Raw genomic sequence first — 27,132 nt, 5'->3', positions numbered from 1 at the left:
TGTAAACAAACTAAAAATAGAGCTGGTATGCTTTCCTCCAGATTGTCGTCCATTGTGGTTGTTTGAGATGGGATCTGTGCCTCTTTCTCCCTCCCCGTGGCTGTGCTTCAATGCCCAGACTGAGTGGTTGTGTGGTTCCTGCAGGTTGCAGGCTCTGACCCCTGAGTCATAATAGGAGGAGGATGCAGAACAACCTGGTCCCTTGTGCACACTCTCAAAATTTTAAGCTTAAATTGTGTGATGTGAAACTACTTGCTTGTTTTTGAGTCGTGAGAAACCACCTGAAAAGAACTAACCCTTCCCAGGACCCTGTTTGATGTGGGTTTTAAGCAATGTTAGTAAATAAGAAAATGTTGCTGGTGCTAATGGGGAAACACAGACCTTCAGGAGAGCATGCTCTGAGTTATCCAGGCTGTGGTGTCCCACGTGCTGCAGGTCTGAGATGAAGTTTCCCTGTTGTAACACAATCCACAAGGTCCTGGATCCCCAGCACAGCCAGCCCTTCAGAGGGATGCTGCTGGCCCTCATTCTGGTCATGCAGAAGCAAAGGAAAGGAGTGATCTTTGAGTTGTTTTTCTTCCAGTCAGCTCTGGATGCAATTAACCAAAACTCTGTTTTCCTTTAATGTGGAATTTGGTCTGTGAGCTGGTGGGGAGGTGGAAGCAGGCCCAGCCCTTCCCAGCACTCACTCATGGACAGCAGCAGCCCTCCTGTGTGCACAAGACAGGTTGATGTGCTTCAGAGTGGTGCACGCTGCAGGACCAGCTTGCAGGATTAGGGCCTAATAGCCTTAAAGCCCCCATGAGCCCCTTTGTCAGCAGGCATATATTGCCAGGGCGTCTCCTTTATCCCCAGCGCTGCAAAAACATGGGGTGCAACCACCCACTGTTGTTAGGATGGTTTTAAAGAATGTATTCTTTTAGTCCTATGGAAACAACCAGCTTGTAACTTTCTCTGTCTCCTTTTCTCCCTTCAGCTGGAGGCTGGCAGTGATGAGGAGCGCAAATTAAATGTCAGGTAAGCAGAGCTGTTTGGCTGTAAGCATTGTTTTTGCTGCTATTAATTGTGTGCCATGCATTGGAGTCCCAGTCCCACCCAAAGTTCTGGCTTCTTGCTCCTCTTTCATGGCCGCCCTGTGGGAGCTCTACATTGGTGACGGCCTTCACCTTATCAGCTTGGGTTTGAGACAAGGGCTTAATGAACTGAAAGCATAAAAGGAAGTTTGTTTTGTTCTTGATGGGAAGAAACTGGAAAATTGCTCATCAATTCTGTTCACAACACTTAGCTGTTATCTCAGCAGTTCTCTTTGCTGCTGCTCTGGGGCTCTGAGTAGAGAAGGAAAGGGAGCAGAGCTCTGAGCTTTCCTGGATGTAGAGCCATCCCATAAGGGAATTTTGCTTCCTGGGTTCTGGGGCTTGTACTGATTTTGCTCACAGAAGGAGGAGGGGAAGGCTGAGATGCCCTGCTGGAAAAGGACAAGGCTTCCCTTGGTGACACTGTGCAGACACGAGAGCAGTAATGACACAGGTAGTTTGGTGGTACATCAACCTAATGGGGCTCTGAGTAATGATGTGGGTTGCTCACTCTAAAATCAGCTGCTGTAGATAACCCTCTAACCTGTAAACCACAATCTGAGAGACAAAATGTAAAAACACAACAGTGCCTATGCTTCTCGTTATGACTTTCTACTTGAGAGAAAAGCAAAGCCACAAATGCTGCTGCTTTGAGTCTGTTCTTGTTCTTTCCTTTCCATTGTGTGGTTTGAGATGTATTGCAGCAGTGATGTAAAACCTGGACTCTGGTGGCAGCTTTCTAGTGCAGCCTGGTGAATTGGCTGCAGCGAGGACAGAGCTGGCTGGGGTTGGATCCTGTGATACCCAGCAGGGTTGTGCAGTGTGTGGATGTTAGAGCACAAATGTGATTATCCAGCAAGGGAAATCAGAGAGGAAGGTAGGAGGTGATGTGACATAGGTGCAACTGATGTTAAAGCAAAATTCAGGATTCCTCATTTTGTTTCCAGCTTGATTATGGGCTCATTACACAAAGAAGAGCTTAAGCAGGAACCCACTGACAGCATGAGCAGCAACACATCCTTGTGCTCCTTGTGCTTTCTTCTGTGTGGTATTGAATAGTAACAGGCTACCAACAGCAGGCTGATATTTTGTTTGTGTGAATGATATTAGTACCATTTATTCCTTCACGTTACAAATCAGCTTGATGGCAAAGCACAGAGGGATGGCTGGGAAGTGACCGAGTTTGAGGACCACCTTTGACTGACTGACCACTTTGCAAGCCACAAGTGTGCATCCATCTTTGACCAGAGTGATCCTGTGGGAATGGGCAGCACGGGGCTGAGCTTAAAATCCAAATGCTTTTCTGCACGCCATTGAAAAGTGATGTTAAACTGAGATCCCAACAGCTTCCCCTTTCCTTCAGCCTCTCGGGGCTACTCTTTCCTATGCAGTTTTCAGGGTAAGAATCTGATAACCAGGTTGTGAAACAGACCTGGAGAATGGGACGTCTCTTGTGCTGAGCCTTTGCTGTGCTCAGGGGAACGGCACTGAGGACATGTGGAAAATCTGTGGCACTGATGCAGACACAGCTTTGGTGGTAGGTGACACTCCTCTGTGCAGGGGTTGGATGAATCCCACCCCCTCCTGCTAGAGCTGCTCTGGATCACTTCCCTGAGACTTTACCCGGTGCCCATGGGGTGGCAGAATTGCTCAACTTCATCATGCTGCTTCTGCAACAACAGGGAGAACAAGTCCTCTGAAACATGCCTAGGAGTGGGCTGGGATTGGTTTTAGTGGATTTTAAATCCTGGAGCAGCCTTGCTGGAGTCTTGGGTGTCAGCTGTGCTTTGTCACATCTGCCCTGAGCGCAGGGGTCAGCATTCCAGCACACAGCTTTGCAGACCTCAGAGGCCCTGATAGGTAGAAGGAAGAGTTGTTGGAAACAAGAGCCCAACCTGCTGCCAGCTGAGGCTGGATTTCATGGATACAGAATGAATGTGCTCTTACTCAGTTATGACATAGCTTTTTCATCCACACGAACAGAAAATTTTCATTCTGTCCAAAAAACTTGAGGATTTTCATTCTAGGCTGTGCAGTTGGATCTGGTGATGTGAGCTATCAGACTTTTTTCTCTGACTCTTGGAGGAAATGGTCTGTGTCCCAGATTTAGAACTGACTGTGTGTTTTACTTCTCTTTGCTCTGAGTTCCTGTATGGTTTGTGTCATTCCAAAATGTCTTTCTTTCTGTTTTCTTCCTGAAAAAACTTTTACCCTAAAACAGAGAGAAGGAATATGTTCAGCTTTTCGTTCAAATATTTCACTATCTGCATTTTTAGAGACATTACTGTGCTTAGGAATCCTCCCAAAGGCATTCCAGCAGCCTCCTCTCTTTCTTTGCATCATCTGCTGCAATCTTCCTTCCCAAATGCTGCCCAGCCATGGGATGCTGTGCCTTGATTCTTTTTTCTCCTGCAGAGCACCCACATGATCTTGAGAAATCTCAACCAAGGCGAGGTTACATCAAGCACACAGGAGTGTGCATTAGCTCAGTTTCAGTGGGGAATTAGGTGGAGCCTACAGGTTTTTGAGCCCTAACCCCAAGCCTCTGCAGCCCAGCAAGAGGAGATTCACCACAGGCAGGCTCCTTGCAGAGCATCCACCGACAGCCTCGTTAGGAGGAGCTCGTTAGGTTAAATTCATTGTAATGAAGCAGGTTTCTGCCTGATGCTGTGGCTGCTTTGGTTAGGGAAACTGAGCCACGTGCTGCACTGGGAGGATCTTACTGTGCTTTGTTGTATCTTGGATTTTAATGCACAACAATTTTTTGTTAATGCTTTAACCTTTAACTTCTGCAGGGATTTCTGTGCGTGCTCAGCTGGTGGCAGCACGGCGTGGATGGCTCTGAGCAGCCGTGCTTTGGTGCTGGGGGTACGTGGGGCTGGAGCAGCTGTGTGACAGTTGTTTGAGGGGAGGTCTTGAGGCAGAAGCTGCTGACTTTGTGCACTGTTCAAAACAGGACGCTGAATCACATCCTGGCTGGGCTGCAGCATCCTGCCCTGGCGTGTTCTGTACAATGGAGCAGCAAAGTGACAAGCTGGTGACCTGCTGGTGCTTCTGGCTTGAGGTGCGGCCATGTGAGCCCGTGGGGATATCATTGGGCCTCGCCAGGCTGCGGTGGTTTGGGAGGATATGTGGACGAGCTGGGGAAGCTTGCACTTCTCTCCCACTTCTTTGGGATTTGGCCTTTCCAGGAAACTGCTGCAGGCTTGATGCTGAGCAGCAGGATGAGTTTGCTTGGACAGCAGGAGGCTGCTGGTTTGGAGATGCAGTGATCAGACCATTTAGGAATTATATATAAATCTTTTCCCTTTTTTTCTTTTTATTTTTCCTCCTCCCCAAAACCTCAGCAGTTTGGCAAAAACCCTCTGGCCCTGTTATCAAAGGAACCGATTGCGTGCTGAATGCTTTTTTTTTCCTGTAAAGGTCAATGTGGTTACTGTTTGTTTAGGCACAAAGAGCCGGGTCAGAAAAATATTTTGGTTCCAAATGCCTCCTGATTTTTTTTTTAAATACCTTAATCTTTGATAATCAGCTGCCAAGATCTGCAAGTCAGGGATTTCTCATACAAATGGGGCTGTGGCCAGCCTGACAAATGCCCTTGGGAGGTTATGGAGGATGTGAAATGGACAGAACACCTTTAGAGGCATGGTTTCACTTTCAGTGAAAAGCACAAAGGTTTTTATTTCATCAGTATTCACCAGGTGCTCAGATCTGTGATGTGGAAGCTCTCTAATGGCACGCTGAAAAGCAAAGTAAGGCAGGCATAAGTGCAGCCTCAAACGAATGGTTCACAGTGCAAAGCACGTCGTGTGCTTGTCAGTGGGATCAGAAGGACCCCTCTGCAGAGCTTGCTTTCCCTCTCTGCCCCATGAAGAGGGCAGATGGAAAGCACGAGGGCTCCACTCAGCCTCTGTGCACTCATCTTTCCCTGCCAAAGCCACTGCCCAAGTCCCTGGGCTTTGGTCGGTAAGGCAGCCTGCAGCAAACGCTAGAGGGGGTGCCTGTGTAGGGTTAGAACTTTTCCTGCCCTTCTTTTACCCCGCGTGATCCATCAAGATTTATTTTATTTTCTTTTGACGCGTTACCAATGTGTCAAGTGCTCCCTGGTCTCCGCTGCCTTTTTTGGAGTCATTCTGAAATGCAGCAGCGGAGCTGTTTTGAGTTGCTGTGCCACCGCTGCTTCCCATGCTGCCGGCTTGTCCTGGCTGACCTTTGCTTGGGGTCTGCGTTCTCCAGCCATGGAACCATTTCTGCACCTTCCTTTTCTTTTCCGTCAGTGTGGCTGGAGAGTTCCTGCTTGTTCCTTGTCTCTGGGAAACGCTGCCAGTGGGTGAACTGGGGTGACTTAATGACACAGCTCGTCGTTTTCATCCCTTAAGTGACGGGGAGATATGTAGGAGGATGGGGCCATTTCCACCAGCTCATCTGGGGAATGGGATGGGGAATAGGGCAAGAGCTGCTCCTGGAGGGCTCGTACCATATCATAGAGTGGTTTGGGTTGGAAGAAGGCCTCGCTGCCCTCATAGAATCATATCGTAGAGTGGCTTAGGTTGGAAGAGCTATAGCTTTAGCATGGAAGGAAGAACAGAACTGTAAGGAAAAAGAACAGAAAGGAATGGGTAGGACAACACAGGGCTTTGGGACTTGTCATTGGAAGGGAAGGGAGCCAGCATTTGGGGAATAAGCAGCTGCTGGATGGGTTGAGGTCTGGGGGGGGTTTGGCCCTATGGCTGTTACAGCAGTGACCTCATTTTCCAGTGGGAATCTCAGAAACGCCCGCTGCCATTCGAAGTGTTAGCTCTGAGGTGTTGCGTAGCTGGGGATGCTGCACTCAGCCCCGTGCCTTTCCGAACTCTGCAATTAATGGGATGTGCAAAAAGGATTTCATTTTTTTAATTTTTTTTTTTCCTTGTGAAACAATCTCTGTTTTATTTGGCCTTTCACCATCACGTACCAGGGATTCCTAGAATTTTCTCTCCCCAGGCCACTGGGAGCTGTTCTGCTAACTTATTTTGCGCAAGTCTCTGCTGAAATGGGGAGTTGTGTTCACTTCCCTCTTCCTGCACCTCTCTCAGGCAGGGCTCCAGCTGTTATCTGGGTCTTGCTCCGTGCCAGTATGGTGCTGGGATGGAGCTGGGCAGGAGTTGCACAAAGCCATGGAATGGGGACGGAGCTGCCATGTCCCCTCCTGTCCCCACTGTCTGCACAGAGCGGGGCTGAAGGCGGTGTGGAGTGAGCAGGAGTGGCTGGAAGCAATCTAGTTATCTTAGGAAATCAGCTTTCGTGGGCTCCGTGATTGATTTCATTTTTCTTTTTCCTCTTTGTGCCGGAGGAGAGTTAATATCTGGTGCTGTGAATGGCCTGCAGTGTCTCCAGCCCTTCTCAGCATTCTTGTGCTGTGAATGTGGCCCACGCCTTCAGCCAAACAATGCCTGCTCAGACTCCTCGTGTCTCCACAGCCCTAAAAACACGAGCCCTGCTGAGTCTTCTGCCCTCCTTACCATTCCTTGGATGGGATGGATGCAGGATACCCTGGCTCTGTGAGGATGATGGGGGTGAGCTCTGGACTGTGCTATGATTCGCAGCTGATGTTTTTTATTCTGATGTTTTGGGTTTCATCTTGGAGCACGTTGTCTGTTATTTGATCAGCTCCATGTTTTCAGCTGAGAGTGGTGACTTCTTATAACCCATCAGAGCCACACCCTAACGTAGCCACAAATATGGAAAGAACCTTCCTGCCTCGCATTTTTTGGTAATAAAATACTATTTGAGAAGGCAAACATTTTCCTTAGTTACCCTATAGGCAGCTGCCTCAGCTCAAGGTGCACCGGAGGGATTTTGGCAGAGCACTGCGATCCCAAGCAGTGCAATGTCAGGAGGTGGTTAGATGCCTGCAGTTCCCATCTCAGATCAGTTCATCAATGTGTCACAGAGCTCTACTTTGTTGTAGCACAACCTTTGCTGTGTTGGGGTTGGGGTTTTTCCTGCTCCTTCTCCTCCCAAAATTTCCTTTCTGTTTGATGTGCTCCTTTGCGGTGTAGCTGGTGTTATTTCGGTGTGGCTGCTGAAGCTTGGAAGCAGCCCTTGTCCCCAGAGAGCTCCAGCTCAGCCCCAATGGACTGATGCCTTCCTCTGCCCTCATGCCATTTGTGTGTGTCATTCTGTTAACAAGGGAGAAATTAAGAGACTTAATTTGACAAACATCTAGTGACAGGAGAGCATGGCATGGCCCTGTGCCTAGCAAGGCTCCATTGCAGAGCTTTGCTGGAGCACAGCACCCTGCAGGGCACACACTATGGGCATTGCTGAGGATGGAGGATGACTGCAGACTGCTTGTTTGCCTTTGCAGACTCAGGGAACGGTGTTTTGAAATGATTATGAGCCACTGCCTATTGTGTTCTAAAGCAACTTGAAATGTAATTGATGTGTGTTACAGCCATGTTCTTCTGGAGCTTTCCCAAAGGGGAAGAAATATTTCCTTTTAAAGCTGAGCAGCGTGGAGCCAGCAGACAAAGCAAAGAGGTGCCGTAGTCAAGAACCATCCTCTCCTTGCTGGCCATAAAGCAGAGGCCCTGCTGTGCCTGGAGCTCTGCAAAGAAATGCGGCTGTTCTGTCAGCTCCCTCCTGCTGACATCTATGCTCCCAGGTGCCTGTAAGTGTAGGTTTTACCCCTCTTTAGGGGCTGATGTGCTCCCACTGAGATCATTTGATAAGGGGATGATGATCTGCAGACCTGGAGCACCCAGATCCCATGCCACAGCAAAACCCCTGGGCTCAGTGTTTCTTTGAGAGCCAAAAGGGGCTGCTGGAAAGCAGTGTTGGTGGTTGGGATTTCTGGGAGGGCATCCAGCAAATCGGTGGGTTGTGCTGTGTGTGCCAATGGGGCTGGGCAAAAAAGGAACAGAAAGCTGCTTCTTCCTCTGGGGGGACTGCTGCTACTGTGGTGAAGGAATTAATCAGGGATTGGTAAGAAATCAGGCTTCACTGAATTTGGTTATAGGCAGTTCCTGACAGAGGAATTGCAAACCACCTGAAAGAGGTTCTTGTTCAGCAGCACACCAGCACATGGCCGCACCGTAAGCGAGGAAGTATCCTGATCTGACTGCGATGCCTTTGCCACACAGACGTTCTATTACAGGGATTTAATTGTAAAAATCAGTAAGGACTGGGCAATATGGAAAGTAAGCATCAGTGCAATGCTTTTCACCTCGTCCTGCCCTGCATTGCTCTGTGAGCATGGGGAGGAAACAAACAGCTCGCACCAGTCTGTAGGAGGGAAGTGATTAGACGAGCTTCAGCTGTTTTTTTCCCCTCCTGAAAGGCCTTCTTTCATCAGGATATGTTAGGACAAGTGCTTTTTCAAGCCAGGATATCAGTGGAAGACACAGTGTTCTGTAGAAGTCATCCAGTTCCTGGGTAGCATCAACAGATGCGATTGCTCTGCACAGAATATACGACCGACCTTTTCTTTTCCTTCTTTTTCTTTTTCTATGGGTTTAGAAGCAAAAGGATGTGAGTTTTACAGCTAGTTATGAATCTTTTTGAATTTACTGACTTCTGCCTGACTCTTGGGCCAGCACAATGCTTCTGCTGTTCAAAGAAAACCAGTCCAAATTAGTATGTATAAACCACTTGTATTTATGTCGCTAACAAACGCTGCTTGCTAAGGCATTTAGCACTGCTGCTGGGGAGGGAGCTGGGGGGGCTCTGTAACGATGGGACTTTTTTTTTGGTTCTTTGGAAGATTTTAAAAAAGAAAAAAACTGGAATTTGGATGTTGACTGGGATTGCAGGATTTCAGAGCGCTGGAACGCTGGGTTGGGATATCATGGGATATCGCGTCATGCCTTTTTCTCACTTTTATTTTGTCAGCTATTAGAGGATTCGCGTGGAGTGGCTGAGGGCGAAGTGTTCCTGGAGCAGAGTTAAGGGTCAGCATTGGGTAACCTCACCGTTTTGGTGCAGCGTTCCAGGAGAACTCAGTGGCTGTTGTGCAGCACTGAGTCAGTGCATCCAACAGCAGCTGGGGGGGAAATCGCAGTGCTGGGGAACACGAGCTGACTTACTCAGCGCTGAGCTTTGTGCAGATGGAGGCGCAAGCATTTAACCTAGAACACTTTAAGCTAGAAGAGAAATCTTGCTCTCAATCGCTTCTTCAGCTTTTCAATTCATTGCCATGCAGATAAATACCCAGTGGCAAAAAGTGTACTGTGCGGGTCAGCCTCTGCCTGCGGGCACTTCTGCTCCCCCAGCACAGCTCTCTGACTGGGAACATTCTGCCTTATTGTGAAGGTTTCCTGCCTGCAGTGAACGAGAGCGTTAGGAGCTGCGTTTTATCTAACCATTCCTTTCCTCTTGCTGATAAACCAGCTGGGTATGCACGAGGCTGCAATCTACTGAACATCCTATACATTGTGTTGGCGTCACAGCTTTGATGTCACTTCTGTCCTTTTTTTTTTTAATTTAATGCTTTCCTGTTAGATCTGGAGTAAGAAGGAAACAGGGCTCTTCCTGCTTGCTTATGGGATGGACCAAGTGGCTGCCTGCAGGGATTCTTGCTGTTGGTGGGTGCTGGTGGTGAGGGCTGCGGGGCCATCGCTGAGAGCTCCCGGTGAGCCAGGGGTGAGTGCTGTGGGAGCAGAAATGGGGAAAGCTTTGTTCTCATCGCAGTGCAACTGTCCTGCTGACAGCTTGTTGGTCTGAGATAGGGCTGAGGGAGCCTGAAGCTTGTGCTATGATTTTAGGTTGCTTTTTAGGGGGACTGAAGTCTCAAATTCAAACCCAATCCAGCTTTTCTGGGAGTTCTGTGCCTTGAAGAAAGCTGTAAATTCAGGCAGCTAACTGCAAACCTTGGCTCTGTCCTCGGGGGAGGGAAGACCTGACTTGGAGCAGGAGCTGGGAAGGCTTGAATTGATGGCTCTTTATCACACTGCTGGTGCTCACTGCTAGCCAGAGGCAAAGACCTCAGAGACAGAGCACAGAACAGAGGAGCACTGGGAGGAGCAGCTCCTATGGGATCATTTTCTGTAGCATAAGTAACTCTGGTGGAGCACAGTCTCATAGTGGAGCTTTTATATTTAGTTGATAGCAGCCAGTAATGAACAGCTGTCTGTGTTGGGAAGTGTGGGGTGGCAGAAAGTTGGGCTCTGTAGCAAGGAATGTCTCTTGTGATGCTCCCTGCCTGATGTTTGGAGTGGGGTAGGAAGTGCAAGGTAAGCAGTTACTGTGGCAACTAAAACGTAGCTTAGGAGATGTTCATTTCCAGCCCTGTGGGAAACGCCAACTTTCCCACTTATGTCCATGTCTGTTTCTGAAATGCTCGCAGTGTGTTACAGGACTGTGTAATTAGGCTTGTGCTGCTCCTTGCTCTAACTGCTGGTTTTGATTGGCTTTCTCGTTAGCCATGTTTCATTTGATCTGGGAATGCAGCTTTGTGTGTTCTTACGCTGTGACCTCCCTTCTTATCAGCACTGTTTCCCAGGTCAGTTGTATCTCAGCAGAGCAGAGAAATGCCTTTGCTGCTGTGCCTGTTGCTTTTCGCCCTGAAGTTTCAGTTCATTCTGCTGTGATGTGCAGGTTTTTCACCTTCCCTCCCTGCCCTGTAAATCTATGATTTATAGCTCTGTGTTCTTGTTTCTGCATTCCAAAGAAATCTCAAGAACTGAAATTAATAGGGACTGATTGACTCAAGGGATGAACCGGAGTTATTTACAGGTCTATGCCTGTAGGAATTCTTACCCGCTACTGTTTTTAAGTTACAGAATTTGATAATCAAGTGATAAAGTCATTTTCAGTCCATGACAGCTCAGGCAAGCATATCCTGCTATGGCCAAGCAATAAAATGTTGGTGGAAAATGACACCATTCTTCATGAATAATCCTGGAGCCATGCCTTGCAAGTGGCAGAATCTACCTTTGGGAGCAGCTTCTTGTAGCAAATCCTGCTGTGCTTTAATGAGTAGAGGTCCTTCCTTCCCCAGGCACGCTGACTGGAGCACACGTTTTGCTGCTGTTTCCTTTGAGCTGACTTCCTGTGTCCTTTGTTTTCCAGCCTAAGCGAGAGCTTTTTCATGGTGAAAGGAGCAGCCCTCTTCTTGCAACAAGGAAACAGCTCCCAGGGCCAGCGAAGTCTCCAGCATCCTCACAAACATGCAGGTATGGATTAAAGCATGGCCTGATGCTCCATTCCCTCTTTCTTCCCCACTCCTCTCCTCCACACTGACAGCCCAACAGCAGGTGTGGCGGTGATTGGCTCCTCTGTCACAGTGGGTTTTGTACAACCTGCTGGGGAAAACCAGGTTTTCAGTCCACTTGACGTGAATGGGAATGTATGGTGATCTTGTCTTTGTTTAAACTTTTGTCATCCTCTTGGAAGTGTATATGGAGCAGGAATTTATTCTCTGCAGACGTTGTGGCATTCTGTAGCCAGGAAAGCCCTCTAAGCCAGAGTCTGTGCTGTATGTGTATCCCTACTTTCTGCAGCCTGCAGTGAAGAAATGTCGTTTGTTTCTGCTTCAGTAGTTTGATCTTTGCCTTCTCCTTTGGCCTGTGGGGAGGAAAATGCAATGGGTTGAGTCATACGGCTCCAGCACCCCTTCTGTGGTTACTGAGCTCCTGATTCAGTGTGTCAGGGACATTTCTCCTGAGTGCTCTCCCAGCCTCCCCCAGTCTGAAGCTTGGGACTTCATATGACAGCATCTTTCTTTTTATTATTATTATTTTTAAACCACCTGTTGCTGGTTTTGTTCAATGCTACTTCTCAAAAGTGAGGTACACTTTCAGTAGGATTTGAGCCTCTGGACAAACACCCCTTTCTTATCTCCTTACACCCCCTTTTCTGGTTTCAGGAAATCCCCTTTTCAGTTAACCGATCTAAATCTGGCCTGCAGGCATTTCTCATGGTTTGAGAACAGCTTGTCCTTCCTCCAGGCACGCTCCAGTGTTCCAAAATGGTGGGAGGAGAGTTGTGTGGTGAATGTCTGTAAGGGCTGATAAGCCGACGGGGTTTAAGGAAGTTGGATCCCACTCATCCTGTATTTTTATGCCTTATGTCATTGATGGTTTTGTAATAAGTGGTTAAGGGGCAAGAAGAATTAAGCTCATCAGGGCATTTTGAGTGCAGAAGCATGTGGGAAAGGCACAGTGTGGTACTGTGTGCCTGCTGCTTAGTAAACACTCCAAGCACAAAGAGGCTGTTTGAATGCCAAGCGTGGCTTTGGGTTTCTTCAATTGTCAGCAATTTCATATACCCAGCAAACATCCTACGGAAGGAATTTTATCTTTTATGGAAAGTTATGAGTGTGTTACCAAGTTATTAGATGTGAACTTGGTTTGTTTTCTTGTAGATTCTTTGTTCCTTTTGCTCGCTTTCACTGAGCAGAAATATACCCACCACTTTGGAGTAGTTGCATGAGCTGACCTTTATTTGGTGCAGACGGGATGCATCACCTGAACAGAGCCACTCCTGCAGCCCTTCCTCCTCAGAAGCTGCTTATGTTCAGATGACCTTTTCTGATGTTTTCTCTGCTCTCACTGCAGGTGATTTGCCCCAGCACCTCCAAGTGATGATCAACCTCCTTCGCTGTGAGGATAGAATCAAACTGGTAAGAACAGGTGCATTTTCCTGCTCTTCTTTCTGTTAGAGGAATTTGAACCAGATCTCCACAGGGTCACAGAAAGTGTTGGCAAATCCACGGTTAGCTTCAGACTGCTGCACTTGGCTGCCAGCCCCACCATGCTTCCCTGTATGCAACTTTGGAGCTGATCCTTACATTCAGGTTATGAGTTGAGTCTGTGTTAATTACCCCCTCTAGAATGGCTAGATAGAATGTTTCAGTGAAGGCTTGTCAGTGTGAAGAACCCTCTGAGGTTCTCCAGCTTAGTGCTCAATCAGTACTTCTACCTGCTTTCAAGTTGAACATCTTTAGAGGAAACCTTCAGATTGTACTTGGTAATGCTTCTGCAGTGTGGGACAGGTCATCTAGACTGCTCTTATTTCTAATCCTCTCCTGATTCCAAGTCAAACTGGCAACTGGCCTTGCTTGGAAGAGAGACTACCTCTCCCAGTGTCTTTCATCCTGCAGCTGAATAAAGCTTTGAGGCACAATTACACCTGTAAAATGTTAGTCAGCAATGAAAGTACAGATTATCCAAAAGCTGTTTTGCAGAGCTTAATGTCTTTTGTTGTTGTTGTTGTTCCTAGGCTGTCCGTTTGGAAAGCGTATGGACAGACAGAGTCCGGTACATGGTGGTTGTGTACAGCAACGGGAGGCAGGACACGGAAGAGAATATTTTGCTGGGTGTGGATTTTTCCAGCAAGGAGAGGTATGTCTATGGCAAAGCCAGGCTTGGAAATCAGGCAGGCTGGCTTCTCTGGAAAGCTTGTCAACAACTATTCCCAACAGTTAATTTTCATGTACTCTAGCAAAAGAAGAGACATAGTTGTTAATTCTTCTGACCGTTGTGAGAGCGCTTTTTGTTCCGGAGAACTTTCAGTCTCCTTAGAATCTCTGGGCACTCTATGCAGCTGTGGGCAAAGCATTCGCTTGTAATCCATCTGGAGGGCTGTGGTATCTACCTCATTTGTGGTAGCTTGCTGTCTACTCACAACAAAATGCTTCTGTGGAAATGTTTCCTAAACTGGAACTTATTTGCTCCATCAGACTTCAAGTCTGTTCGTGGCATGATGCAATGGAGCTATTTCAGGTAGAAGTTGCCAAATAGCATCAACAACAATAGTGCAAAAGTACCTCCAAAACCAACAAACAGATGTGTTGGTAATGAGCTGTTCCTTTTGTCTAACTGATAAGAGCACAGAATGTTTTGAAAAGAAAATAAAACATTGCTGCAGACCTTCTCACATAATTCCAGTTATAGGTGAGGAAACCAGGAACAGCTCTTGGCTGGAAGAGGTGAGGTTGCTTTGGCTAGAGTTAGGAGGCAGACTTCCAGACTTGTTCCTGTTCCCTGGCAGATTGAGCATGCTGCCATGCTGAGCTGATAGGGCCAATGGGGCTTTGTGTTTTTGACTGGTTTAACCTCTGTGGATTGAAGTGGGAAGGGAGAACTTTTGCACTGCTGTGAGTCCTGGTGGTGAACTCCTAGCATTGCCTTCCTAAGGAGATTACTGACTTGGCTTTGGTGCAGCTTCTTTGTCTGCTCTTAATTACTGCTATTGGTGCTAGGGAGGAAATTCCAATGTTACATTCCCTCCTGGCACATTTGCAGCAGCAGGGAGCATTGGCCTTGTCCTCTCCGAATCCAAGGTGACCATAGAGTGATTTCCTCCTGGAGGTGATTGGTGTGAAACAAGAGGAGAGATGGAAAACTAATGGCACATCCATCCTAACTGCAAGGTTCTGCTGGTTCATTCCGTTGCCTCTGAAAACTGAGGGATTTGTTAGTTAAGGAAAAGTGTCATGGATAAAGAAGTCTGTTGGCATTAATGACTCGTTGAGGGACTCCAAGGCTCCATGTTGGGGCTGAAATGGCACTTCTCAGCTGTGAGTGTGCTGGCTGCTGACAGTTGGGCTGGTCAGGCTTTTGTGGGCTTTATTCCTTGTATGTATGTTTAATAAGAAACTTTTTTCTTACAGAGTTCCTGAGCGTATGTTGTCTATGTGTGAGTTCAAACTGGCCTTTGTAAGAGCCTTTGATTCACTGTAGGCAGTGGCTGAAGGCTCTAAAAATAATAGAATAAAAAAACCCAAACAATTCTGAGTTCTTTGCTGCTGGTTGTTGGATGCATTCTGATTTCCTTTAAAACTTTAATATCTCAGCAACTGAATTATTTAGTGGTTGAAAGTTGCTGGCCCCCAGTTATACTACAGTTTTCTTGCCAAATTGCATCTTTGAAATAGAAGTGTTCTTCTAGGTTAGGTACACCCATAAAATGCTTTTTTTCTTTTCTGTCAGCCAAAGTGATGAAGTGAGAACCAAGCACACAAACTTTTGAAAGGCTCCCAGGATCCTCTCTGCAAAGGGCAGAAAGGACCTACCAGCACTTGCTGAAAGCTGAATCTCTGTTTTCAGAGACTATATCCTGCTCTTCTGTCCTGTTAGGGATCTTCCTTGCACTGAGCTTATGAGGGTGAGAGAGGAGGAGGGGTGGTGAGACAAATACTGCAGTGCATTCTGGCAGCTGTGGTGGTTCTGACTCTTGATTCTGTGCTGTTGGTTCTCCAGTTAGTATCAGAGAAGACCTTTACACTTCAGTTGTCCATCTCCTTATGTGCTACATGTTCAATAGCTGAAGATGATATGAGGAATTACTAAAGCAAGGCTAGAGGATTTTAAAAATTAAAGACTATTAATAATTGAGGATATTGGCATGACTGCATTGTGGCCTATATTTAACATCCATAACGTTTCTCTTCCAGTAAAAGCTGCACTATAGGAATGGTTCTTCGTCTGTGGAGTGATACTAAGATCCACCTTGATGGCGATGGGTAAGAAACCCCATTGAAAGGGTAGATGAATGGCCTTCCCTTCTGGGGCTGTTGTGGAAGAGACACTGTCACCATACAAATTAAGTCCCAGTTTCAGACTCATGGCTGCAGTCCTTTAATTCAGGGAGCTCCAGGGGTGGAGCTCCCATTCCTGGTGCTGTATGGCAGGTGTTCACTTGTAGCTTTTGCTTGGGAGGATAATGGAAAATTGGTGATGGAAATTCTCATCCCTTTTGATTGTGGGTGCTCCTAGAGCTGCCTTGCAGCAGCCTGAGGTGCAGAGAAGAGCAGTTTGTGACTCTTTTTTTTCCTCCTCTCTCTTAGTGGCTTCAGTGTGAGCACTGCTGGGAGAATGCACATCTTCAAGCCAGTGTCGGTGCAAGCCATGTGGTATGTGTGCTAATTAGCTTTATTGAGAAAGAGGCTGTAATTTCTGCAAATAAATTAACAACAAACAAACTGCATTTTAGCATTTTCCATAACTGATATTTAGCAAGCTGCAGCAGAGATGCCACTTCCCTGTGTCAGCTGATAGCAATGCTATAAAGGGACTGTGGGAGCACTGATCCAAAACCAGCATCTTCTGCTGAAGCTGTGTGCTCTGTGACATGAGGGCAATGGGAAATGGCACTGATGAGATGTATAGACATGAAAGCCCAGCGTGAATTCCTCAGGGTGCCAACCCGGTCTTTTCTCTCCATGCATAACCTCCCTAGTATGAGGGAGTCTTAAGACCCATTGCCAGACTGATGGCATTTCCAACTCTGCCCCATTCCTGGGGCCAGGCTGGGGCTGCTTCTGCATGGAAACTTTCTGTGCCACTCCGCAATCATGCTCACCTTTCAGCTCCTGTCACCCCTCCCATGTGCAGGGATTCCAAAATGCTGAAGCAGAGATGATTGAATCAGCAGCAGCTGTGCCAGCAAATGCCTTCTTGCAGAGGCTTTATCCTGCCCCAAACAGAGCAGATGCCTCTCGTTGAGTTCTTTGTGGAGCCTCAGGAAACTCCTGTGCTTGTGATAGCTGGCCAGGGACAAGATAAAGGTGTAGAGAATGGTGTGTTAGAGATGGGTTGGTACAGAAACAAACAAAGCTTGGTCCTGTCAGTTTTTTGAACTCAGCCCCTCCTGTTGGCAGCCTTAGATGTGGTTAATATGTTCACTACAATGACATCTTCAGAGCAGAGTAGGGCCTTAAAAAAAAAAAAGAGGAGGGAAGGGAGGAAAGAAAAAGTAATGCTAAAATTTACAAAAACAAATGACCCAATCTGGGTCCTGTCCCTGGAGCATGTCGGGGCCAAGAATGCTGTAAATATGTATTTGACTCCTTGCTGAAGGTGGTTTGAAAATTGTCCATGTTCTTTGTTTTTCTTTGGTCTGGCTTTACAAGTTAGCTAATGATTAGGTCCCGGAGAGGCTGTGCTTGCCAGTTGATGAGGAGAAGATCTGAGCCTCCATCTCAGATGGGCTCTTGAGAAAGCCTCCAAGATGCTCCTCTGAATTCTGATACAATAAAGCTGCAGCTCTCAAAAAGTGACTGCAACACAGTGCCAAAAGTCTTCTATAAAAATCTCTTAATCCTGATTTATGTGTACTTATGCCTGCACAATTTTGTTCCCAATCCTACAGGTCTGCTCTACAAATCCTCCATAAAGCCTGTGAGGTTGCAAGAAGGTACAACTACTTCCCAGGTGGGATGGCCTTGGTCTGGGCCACGTACTATGAAAGCTGCATCAGCTCTGACCAGAGCTGCATCAATGAGTGGAATGCCATGCAGGACCTGGAGTCCACCCGCCCTGACTCTCCAGCTCTGTTTGTTGACAAGTCAGTTCTCGGTTTTATTATGAAAAGTTGACTTGGTTCACAAGAGAAATCCCCTTTTTTGTTTCTTTTGTTCCTCTGGCAGTTAATTTCCTTTCTCTACTTAAATGCCTTCAAATGTTTTTCTTCCATTTTCCTGGTCAAGATGCTTTCAATGCAAGTCCTTCCCACCAGTGCTCTGTGCTGTCCAAGTTGCATTGTCTCAGGAGTGTTTACTGCTGGTTTGGAGACATCCTCTCCCTTTTCCTTTTCAGGCCAACTGAAAGGGAACGGACAGAACGCCTGATTAAAGCCAAGCTCCGGAGCATCATGATGAGCAAAGACCTGGAAAATGTGACTTCGAAGGAGGTAAATAGAAAAACTTCTGCTCCTTTATTCTTCCTGCTAGAGTCCTTTTCCAGAGAATGTTATAGTGACAAAGAGACATTGTATGATGAGGTGCTGTTGACTTCTGAGTGTATTGCCAACTGATCCTCAAAGGTTCTGCTCTTTGGCTTTGCTGCACCTCTGTTTCTCTAGTTGTAAAACAGAGTAATACCAATATTAGAGCACGTTTTTCAAGATCTTAGTAACAAGCCAGAGTGGCATCAGAGGTGATACTTCATTAAAACTTACAGCACTTATGGGCATGTCCAAGCAGTGAATTTGGAGCCACTTACTCCTCATAGCTGTATTGGCAAAGATAGCTCTCTCAAAAGTTGCAGTTAGTGGCTTTGTGTCCTCCCAGCTGTGAGCATACATGGCTGTTTTAGAGGACCGTGCTGATCTTCACTTGTTCTTGGACACAGTGTGTGCTAAGAAGCAGTGTTTTCCTTTCTCCTTGTTGGCTTCACTTTAAGATTTTGTTTTCTTTGTTCCTGAACAATGTCAGAGAGGCTTACTGGCGAGACCTTGCTGGTACGTCTATGGCTGAAGAGTCACAAGTCAAGGCTAAAACTAGTTTGGATCTGTCCCACAGGGACACAGTGCAGATGTACTCAGAGCAAATGGTAATAATTCTGTGTAGGTTTGGGTTTTGAGTTTCATGTTTGTTAGTTGCTCTCCTGGGTCTTGTTCATCTCAAGTTATTTTTTGGAAGGAGGTGCGTGATATATGTGTGTTTTACTTGGATGCTATCTGAAGTCTTCACAGATCTCAAATATGGGGGCCTAAGATGCCACGTAGTGAGATTCTTTGTCTCCAAAAGGCTGAATCCCTCCTGCTGTCTTTAATGAAGTACATAAAAAGTGTTTTGTGAAAGAGTGCCAGTAAATGTTTCTATTGAACAGAGACGATTCTAGGTGGCATCTTTTGTTTTCTGCTCTGCAGATCCGGAATGAGCTGGAAAAACACATGAATTGCAACTTGAAAGAATTCAAGGAATTCATAGACAATGAAATGCTGCTTATCCTGGGTCAGATGGACAAACCGTCTCTGATTTTTGATCACTTGTATCTGGTGAGTTGCCCTGTTAGGAGCTCTAGCAGAGCTGAAGGCTCAGTGAGAGCGACCTGATGGGCTGTGGGGATCTGCATTTGGTATCAAGTTTTGAGTGCATGGCCAAAGCTGTATGAAGAGGAAGGCTGAAGGTGCTGTGCCTTTCAGTATTAAGCAGAAGCAAAGATATGTGTTCTATGTAATGTTTTGCCACTAGATGGAACTCCAGGCAAAACCAGACGCTGCCATCTGGAACAAAGACTTGCTTGAGATGAGCACATTAGTGCCTGTTATGCTGGGGTCACTTTTAGTTTTGTTTTTTTTTTTCCTGGAGAGAGTCAGAGGAAGTTGTCTGAAGGCAAAACCTGCTTTTTAAACCCTATTTAGCTTTCTGTTATGTGGATATAGTGAGATCCAGTGTAGCCACCTCTAGAATTCCAGGATTTGCCTCACACTTCCCATATATATGTAGTTATGATTACAGTGGTTAAAAATCCAGAATGGCCAGGGCACAGTGATTTGGGATTGAAACTTACCCCTGACTATTGCATCTAACAGGATTTCTTCCTGTACAGCCCTCATGACTTTTTGTCCACAGTTCTTCTGGTTTCAAAGGAACTGTGAACTTCCTTATGCCTGAATTTGAGGCTGTTAGGACGAGCCTGATCTGGCTGCGAGAATGATTCAGGCAGCATCCTGTGGTTCTTCACAACAGTCTGAAGCTGGTGGTACTAATTGTGCCCTTTAGAAACCATTAGCACCGTTTCAGTTGGCAGCGGAAGAGTAGTGCTGAGACTGGGGCAGTTCAGAATCTTAGAAGTGGGGAAGCTCCTTTGAAAGATGTTTTTATCTTTGTGACTGTTGCAGGGGTCAGAGTGGAACGCCTCTAACTTGGAGGAGCTGCAGGGCTCGGGGTGAGTACTGTACCTTCCACACTCTGAGTCATTTGACTTTTATACTGAGGTCTCTTGAGATGCCATGTGGCATTTGTAGACAGTAGGGAAGAGTTCCCAGCAATGTGGGTAACTGATCATCAAGACTTTGGTCAGGAAAGCTTTCCTATCTTGTTTCCATCACATATTCACGTACGAAGTGGAAATAACAAAACTTCAGGACCTCTTAACCAGCCTCCCAATGTGTAGCAGCCAAGTATGAAGCAGACGTATATGCTGTTGTGTCAGGTGTAAATTCCTGCAGGCTGCAGAAAAGCAAATGTTACAGTGCAGTGTTCAGGAAAAAATCCTTCTAAACGGAGCAGAATTTCCTGTGGATGAGCAATCCCCACCTTACTTGCCCAGACAGGCAGCTGCAGGGCTGTCTATCACCACACTGTCATCACCACACCACTTTTTGGCTTGATTTATTTTCAGGCTTCTTAGATGAGTGAGAATTTTACATATAATATTTGCTGTTTTCCCAAGGCATGCACCACCTCTGATGTGAGAAACTGAAAATTATTGCTCAACAGCATGACTAAAAATGTTTAATTTGGAATCCTTGGGAACAGATGTCTGAACATCTTTGAGCAAGTGGATCAACCAGCATGTCAATGCTTCTGATCTACGATGAGGGCATCTTGACATACAGTGCCTAGAAGTCAAAGCTGGGCAAACTGAAACAAATATCCTGCAGCCTTGATTTATCTGAATGATATGAAGCAGTAAATCGATACGGGCCTTCATTCTCCCTAGGTACACTGTAAACCCTGCTGTAGTGCTTGGCAGGAATCAGGAGATTCACAATGTGCATCAGTTTCCTTTTCATGACCGTAGCGGTTCAACTCTATTTTTCTTTTCATTCTCCGCAGCATTGACTACATTTTGAACGTGACCAGGGAAATAGATAACTTTTTCCCTGGCTTGTTTGCTTATCACAATATCCGGGTGTATGACGAGGAGACGACTGACCTCCTGGCTCACTGGAACGAGGCATATCATTTCATAAACAAGGCCAAGTAAGTGGGCTGGGGGATGTGGCTTGATGTGAGTGCATCCAATCCAAGCCACAGCAGAAGCTGCCTGAGGTCTGGAGGAGGTGACACTGCCCCACGTGCTCCAGCCAGTTCTGCAGCTGGAGGTGGCAGCTGGGCTTTGCGTTACATCTTCTGCCAGGAGTTCTGTGTCCCTGGAGCTTCCGTGTACTTTGTGTCTTCCTGTGCTGGTTTTAACCCATTTCTAACCCATGGGTTTTTTTAAATAATAGTAATTATTTTGTTTTGCTTCTAAAAGGAAACGAGAACGTTTCCTCTACTTGAGATGTTCTGGAAATATTCCAACCTGTGTCCTTGTTGAATGACCCAAGGGATGGTCACAGAACTCATCACACCCTGCTGCTGTCACATGCAGGCTGCTCCTGCTTATCCCTGTGCCCAAAGCATTGGGCAAGTGGGTGGGAGGCTTCATGGTGGCATCTGATGTGACAGCATGGCTGAGACTGGCCTTCCCACCTCCTGCCTTTTCTGGAGAAGAATTCTTCTTGTGGGCATCTTAGTCTAAAACATTCATGACCTACAGAGCTGTGGTGTTAGAGTGCTTAGCAGGACAAAGTACCACCCCTCCACCATTTAAAATGTCAACAACGTATATAACAGAAAGATTACAGAGGTGTTTTCTTGATCTTTCTGCAGGAAGAATCACTCCAAGTGCCTGGTGCACTGCAAAATGGGCGTGAGCCGGTCTGCGTCCACGGTGATAGCTTATGCAATGAAAGAGTTTGGCTGGTCACTGGAAAAGGCCTATAATTACGTGAAGCAGAAACGCAGCATTGCAAGGCCAAATGCAGGCTTCATGAGACAGCTTCTGGAGTACGAAGGCATTTTAGATGCAAGGTAAGGTGACAGAATGAACGGAAAGGTGATCTGCAGGAAATCAAAGGACCTCGTTGTAGGCACCACCTGTAGAGTTTCAGTATATCACAAAATACTGAGTTCCAGGGATTACTGTTCAGGCAATCAACCCTTCTGCCAATAAGCAAGACAAAGACAGTGACAGCGTGTGTGGTGCTGCAGTCTGAAGGCCACACCACCGTGCAGAGAGGCTCTTTGGAAGGGCAGAAGCAGGAGCCTGGGCTAACTGCACTTTTCTAAACCTTTTCTCTGCCAGTCCACCCCGGATGGAAATTGGCTGTCTTCAGCTCTGGAGTAATTCATTGAGGGTTTCTCTGTGCTTGTGTCGGTGTTTCTCGGCAGCCAAACTGTTCAGCAAAACATTGTTCTTGTTTTATGAGGCAGAACTGAGCTTGGGCAGTGTTGGAGGCGTTCTGGGTGACCATGCCAATCAGGAGGCTTTGTCGTTGCAAAGGCTGTAATATCTAATAAGGGTTTCTGCATGCTCCACACTCCACTTGGCCTATGCTCTAGCTGAGGTAGAGAAGGAAAATTTTCCACTCTGGTTCAGCAGAAGCCGTGCCATGAAACGTGCAGAGATGTTGGTTCAGAGCATTTGATGCTGGCAGGAGTCTCTGTTCCCATCACGTTTGCAGTGCTGGGCCAAAGAGATGCTGGAGGAGGTGCAGTAGGCAAACTCCTTCAATGCTAAGGATGGCTTTGCCCAGGTGGAGCGTGAGGCTGGACCTGCCAATCAGTCTGTTCTGAGTTGTGAATCTGCTCTGTGCATAGAGAGGGAGGGACACTCCTGGAGCTGAGTGCTTTCAGCTTGTGCCGCAGCCATCAGCAGCTGCTCCGCTGTGCTCACTTGTATCTCTGTCCTTCCTCCAGCAAGCAACGCCACAACAAGCTGTGGAAGCAGCAGGCAGAGAGCAACCTCCCCCAGAGCACAGATGGCACTGCAGGGTCAGGAGACTTCTTACTTGAGAGCTTGGACATCGACCTTGAAAACCGGCTGGCTGACCTGGACACCCCATCACAGTCAGCATACCTGGACAACCGAGCAGGCACGGAGCTGCCCATTGGCTTCAATTACTGCTTCCGCCGCCTCTCGGACACACTGCTGGAGAACAAGGTGCCTGGGGACAGGGGGAGCTTCTGCCACGTGGAGCAGCTGGAACGGGATGCGCTCACAGAGCGTGCGGCCTCGCTGGCGAGGCAGCCTCCTACTGTGCCTCCGGAGATGGCCAAAGGCCTGGAGCCAGCAGAGCCACTGGCAGAGCTGAGCAGCTTCTGTGACAAGGAGGTGAAGAAGAAACGAGACTTCAGCCCTCGGAAGGCGAGGATGGTGCTGGGCGCCGTGGAACCAGGGGAGGATGGCATCAGGGAGGAAAACCCAGTGGAGAAGTGGAAGCGGCGGTTGTCCATGCACAAGGAGGAGAGCAGGCTTAATAGGGAGAACTTGAATAACAACAACAGCAAAAGGAGTTGCCCAGAGGATTTTGAGGTGCGTATGGATCTGATGTGTAGGTGATTAGCATGGCTGACTACTGCAAGCGGAGCTGCTCATCTTCATAGCACGGTTTCATTTGACTTGGATAAAGCCTTCCATTCCATGATGAGCTTCTTCCTTCTCAAAGTGCTTCTGAACATGGCTTTGCTTGCCCAAGCTTTGGATATAGATGCCAGACAGAGCACGCGCATGAGTGCACTATAAACTGCTCTGGGCAGCTTGCTTGCATGACCATCATTTGAGACAGTAGGTGTCCTTCCACTGGGAGTTATTGTTCCTGCTGCAGGGCATGAAGAGACAGGGCAGTGGGCTGCCTTTCAAAGCTGCGTAGATCTCATGACCTTTGCCTCTCACTGTTCTGTGCCCATTGATTTGTCCTTGTTTTCTTTCTTTGCAGCATGATGCTGTGTTTGGGATCCTCAGTAAAGTCAAGCCTTCCTACCAGTCCTGTGCTGACTGCATGTACTCCTCGGGCAGCCTGGCTCCAGACTCCTTTGGGGAACAGTGTGAGAAGCTGAACTCCAGCTCTGCACACCGCAGCTCCACCATCTGTACGCAGCCAGCCCTCCTCTCCCACCTCCCCCCATTGGGGGAGCACCTGCTCAGCAGGGCACGCATGGAGGAGGGAATTGGGACTAGAAATACCGAGGCACTGCTTCCTCTGTCAGCAGGAGGCGGTGCTTTGGAAGCTGGTGCTTGCAAATCAATGGTTGCTCATCAGTGTGGCTTTTCAGAGAAAGGAAAAGATGCACCAGAAATCCCTGTCAGAACACTGCAGCCCAGGAGAAACTCACACTGTGACAAGAGCCTGCTTAGCACAGAAGTGGTGAAAGAAGAGTCTCTGACCAGGAAAGATAGCAAACCTACCAAGGACCTGAAGTACTTGTTGTTCAGTAAAGACTTGGAAAAACCAAGTGCTAACAGTTACTTGATGCAGCATCAGGAGTCCCTTATTCAGTTGCAGAAGGCGGGCTTGGTCAGGAAGCACACCAAAGAGCTGGAGAGGCTGAGAAGCCTGCCCTCAGACACCTCACTGCTGCTCCGAGAGAGCGCCCTGGGCAGGGCAGAGCCCAGCATTGCGGAGGAAGGTGAGGAGCTGGTTCCACATCCCGGCCTCGTGCCCCTCCTGAGGCCTTCACCACCTGTACCCGGAGATGCTGAAAGCGACCTGGAGAAGCTGGAGGTCAAACGCGTGCTGGAGGGGGGGACCTCTCAGAAAACCTCCACCCCCATGGTGTGCAGGCTGGAACACACCAGCAGCTTCACCAAGGACTTCCTGAAGACCATCTGCTACACCCCCTCATCGTCCCGCAGCTCCAATCTGACACGCAGCTCCAGCAGTGACAGCATCCACAGTGTGCGTGGCAAGCCCGGCCTGGTGAAGCAGCGGACTCAGGAGATCGAGACCCGGCTGCGGCTGGCCGGCTTGACTGTCTCTTCCCCTTTGAAGAGGTCCAATTCTCTTGCCAAGCTGGGGTGTCTTAACCTGTCTTCCGAGGACCTGTCCAGCGACATGGATGTGTCGACCATCACGGGCTCCAAGGAGGCCGTTTCCAGCGAGTCTTCCGGGCTCTGTGAGCCGCCCTCTGCCCCAAGGGGTGCAGATGTTGGCTCCAAGATGTCAGCCAAGCCGGCACTTGGGAACATGAAGACTCCACTTTGGCTTGGCAAAAGCTGATGCCTTCTGTGGGGGGAGTTGGGGGCTGGATATTTGTTGTTGGTTTTTTTCTTTTTTATTTTTCTAAGGCATTTATTCATTGCACCAATCATCTGACTTGCACCATCATCTGATGCCACCTCTTCTTTCCCTCCTTGTACTCTTAAGTGAGGAGAAAAAAGAAAAGTAATGGGTCATGGATGGCACAAGGGAAAATAAAATGTTTTGCATGACTTAGAAGAGGACCGTGTGTGTGAATCGCCTGTTGTCCTGCAGGATGCTGTTTCTCATAATGTTTGCCAAGTATAATAATGCATTTGTATATGGATAGATACTTCCATCTATTTATCTATCTGTATAAAATGCTGAATTGAGAGTCTCAACAAAACAATTAGTCGTGACTTTTTTTTTTTTTTTACTTGAAATGTCTCCTAAAACAAGCAATTGTGGGAAAACCTTTAAAGCAGTGACACGAACGCTACCTCTGTTCCTGCCGACTTTTAATTGTGGTTTGTTTGGGTTTTTAAAGGCTTTTCCCACCATACTGACTGTTATCTGAAGGTGTTCCCTTACTGTTAGCTGTGATCTCCTGGAAGAGCAGTGCTGGGCTGTCCTGTACTGTGTGCTCTTGCTGTAACGTCAAGTGAAGGAGTGTGAAGCTGTGTTCGTACCGACTGTGATCCATTGGCGTTGACCTTTGCTGCATGACCACGTGAATCGTCGTCGTCTCCTGTTGGTGATGGAGTGCATCCAGGTTGTGTTGCTGTGGAAGGTTCATCGTGTTCAGGTGGAGAGGTGCTGTGCCCTTTGGGTGTTTTTTTGCTGTTGTCTTGGTTTGTGATGTCCCAGTGATGATGACCAACCAGTGAGTGACTGTGCACCGTAGTGAGTCTCAATGTGTGATGCTGTGTTGGTGTCGTGGGGACCCTTTTTGGGCTGCTGGTGGCACACAGGACAATGAAGTTATCCCCTACCTGGTGGGGAAGGGCGGCGCCTGGCTGCCTGCATTCCCTTCACAGCGTGGAGCAGGCTGGGGTCAGACCAGAGCTCACAGGGCAGAGATGGCAAACAGATGCTCTTGGAACTCCCAGGCTGAGAATGAGCCCCAAACCTCTAAAATCCCTGTAGAGCCCTATCAAAGCCATTCTTAACGTTCCTCTCATTGAGGTGAGGGAAAAGCAGGACTGTGAACTGTCATTCTCAGCCCGTGTTCATCAAAACCTCAATGGCTTGAGAAAGGGAGCTGTGTGCTTTGCTTTCCTACATGCCCAGAATTACCTTTTTTCAAGACTGTACTTTTTTATACTAGCAGTGTGAGGAGTTGGAGGGACTGGGAATCAGTAAATAAACGTCCCTCTTTAAAGGGTCTTAAATTCCCCACGCATTTTAAGGGCATTTTTCCTGTTTCTCCCACGAACCATCATTTGAAGCAGAGCTCCTACACGTGGGGCCCTGGAGGAGACACATGGGGCTCTGCCTCCTTTGGGGCTTGGGAGAACACGGGGCTTATGCAGATACTGATGCCCACTGCCATCATCAAGAGCTTGGTGGTGCCACCAATGGCACTGCCATCAGAACAGGTGTGATGTGCCATCCCGGGGGGGTTTGTAGCCAAATCCGTGATGCTCACAGGCTTGGATGTGTTGCATGAGAAGGTAGATGGTTTGCTTTTGTTTCCCACGTATCGTAATCGTTCTTTTACAATGGAGTGCCTTAAGACTAGTTTACAAATACTGTGTATTTACGCTGAGCTGTTCAACTCTGCTGTTTGCTGTTCATTTCTTGGTGCTTTCGGTGTATCCGGTGGCAGTGAGACTGCTGCCACTTCCTCCCTCCAGCCCCGCTCACCCCTTCCCCATTTCATTGCTGCCCAGGGGGCGCGCAGCAAACTCCTGCCGCAACCCAACCCCATCCCAATGGAAGACCCCAAATGGGGCCCTGTGCTCCCACCTGATCCCCATTGGGTTGGCTCAGCAGCTGTGGGAGGAGAGCGAGGGGTGGGCGCTGTGCTGTGTCCAGTGCATCACTGTCCTCTCTCATAACAACGTTCTTTTTATTCCATTGTATTTCTGAAGTCTGGTTTTATATTTAAATCAGCTGTATCTTTTGTACTGTGCGTTGACGGTAGGGGATGCATAATGCACTTTTTTTTTTTACTTTTGTTTGTACAAACGTACTGTATATTGTATGTCCTTCTTGTGAGAAAAATAAACTTTTTTTTTCCTTTTACAAATAAGCTTTGCGGCGTTTTTGGAGGTGGAGAAAGGATGGGCTGGGTACACCCTGCTGCGAGGGTGCAGTGTTAGCAGCACACCTGAGCCGTGGCGTAGGCACAACTCTGGGTTTTTAAGGAGAAAAAAAAGGGAAAAAGGTAGGAATTTCT

General features: G+C 47.6%; 1 protein-coding gene across 3 annotated transcripts; it reads left to right on the top strand.

Moving 5' to 3' along the window:
* Positions 1–26,982, top strand: SSH1 (slingshot protein phosphatase 1). Of its 3 annotated transcripts, XM_031555977.1 has the most exons (15): positions 1–25; positions 977–1,017; positions 11,124–11,227; positions 12,611–12,675; positions 13,275–13,396; positions 15,451–15,519; positions 15,844–15,909; positions 17,148–17,342; positions 17,594–17,687; positions 18,648–18,776; positions 19,623–19,669; positions 20,563–20,709; positions 21,382–21,582; positions 22,471–23,086; positions 23,490–26,982. In XM_031555977.1, exons 3-15 carry the CDS (start codon positions 11,143–11,145, stop codon positions 24,768–24,770), a joined length of 3,117 nt encoding a protein of 1,038 aa, XP_031411837.1. In that variant the 5' UTR covers positions 1–25; positions 977–1,017; positions 11,124–11,142; the 3' UTR covers positions 24,771–26,982. The 3 variants fall into 3 exon arrangements, with proteins under 3 accessions (XP_031411837.1, XP_010718507.1, XP_010718508.1); XM_010720205.3 differs by lacking the exons at positions 1–25; positions 977–1,017 and adding an exon at positions 8,579–8,690; XM_010720206.3 differs by lacking the exons at positions 1–25; positions 977–1,017 and adding an exon at positions 9,594–9,695.
* Positions 26,983–27,132: the final 150 nt, after the last annotated feature.

The sequence above is a fragment of the Meleagris gallopavo genome, chromosome 17 (assembly GCF_000146605.3).
Source record: "Meleagris gallopavo isolate NT-WF06-2002-E0010 breed Aviagen turkey brand Nicholas breeding stock chromosome 17, Turkey_5.1, whole genome shotgun sequence".
NCBI lineage: Eukaryota > Metazoa > Chordata > Aves > Galliformes > Phasianidae > Meleagris > Meleagris gallopavo.
Note: the sequence above shows the minus strand (reverse complement) of the source record. Positions and strands in the feature narration are given on the sequence as shown.

Coding starts and splice junctions, on each gene's coding strand:
- SSH1 (XM_010720205.3), top strand. CDS start 8,605: ATGAATCTTTTTGAATTTACTGACTTCTGCCTGACTCTTGGGCCAGCA. Junction 15,910..17,147: donor GTGTCGGTGCAAGCCATGTG/GTATGTGTGCTA, acceptor CCAATCCTACAG/GTCTGCTCTACAAATCCTCC. Junction 23,087..23,489: donor GTTGCCCAGAGGATTTTGAG/GTGCGTATGGAT, acceptor CTTTCTTTGCAG/CATGATGCTGTGTTTGGGAT.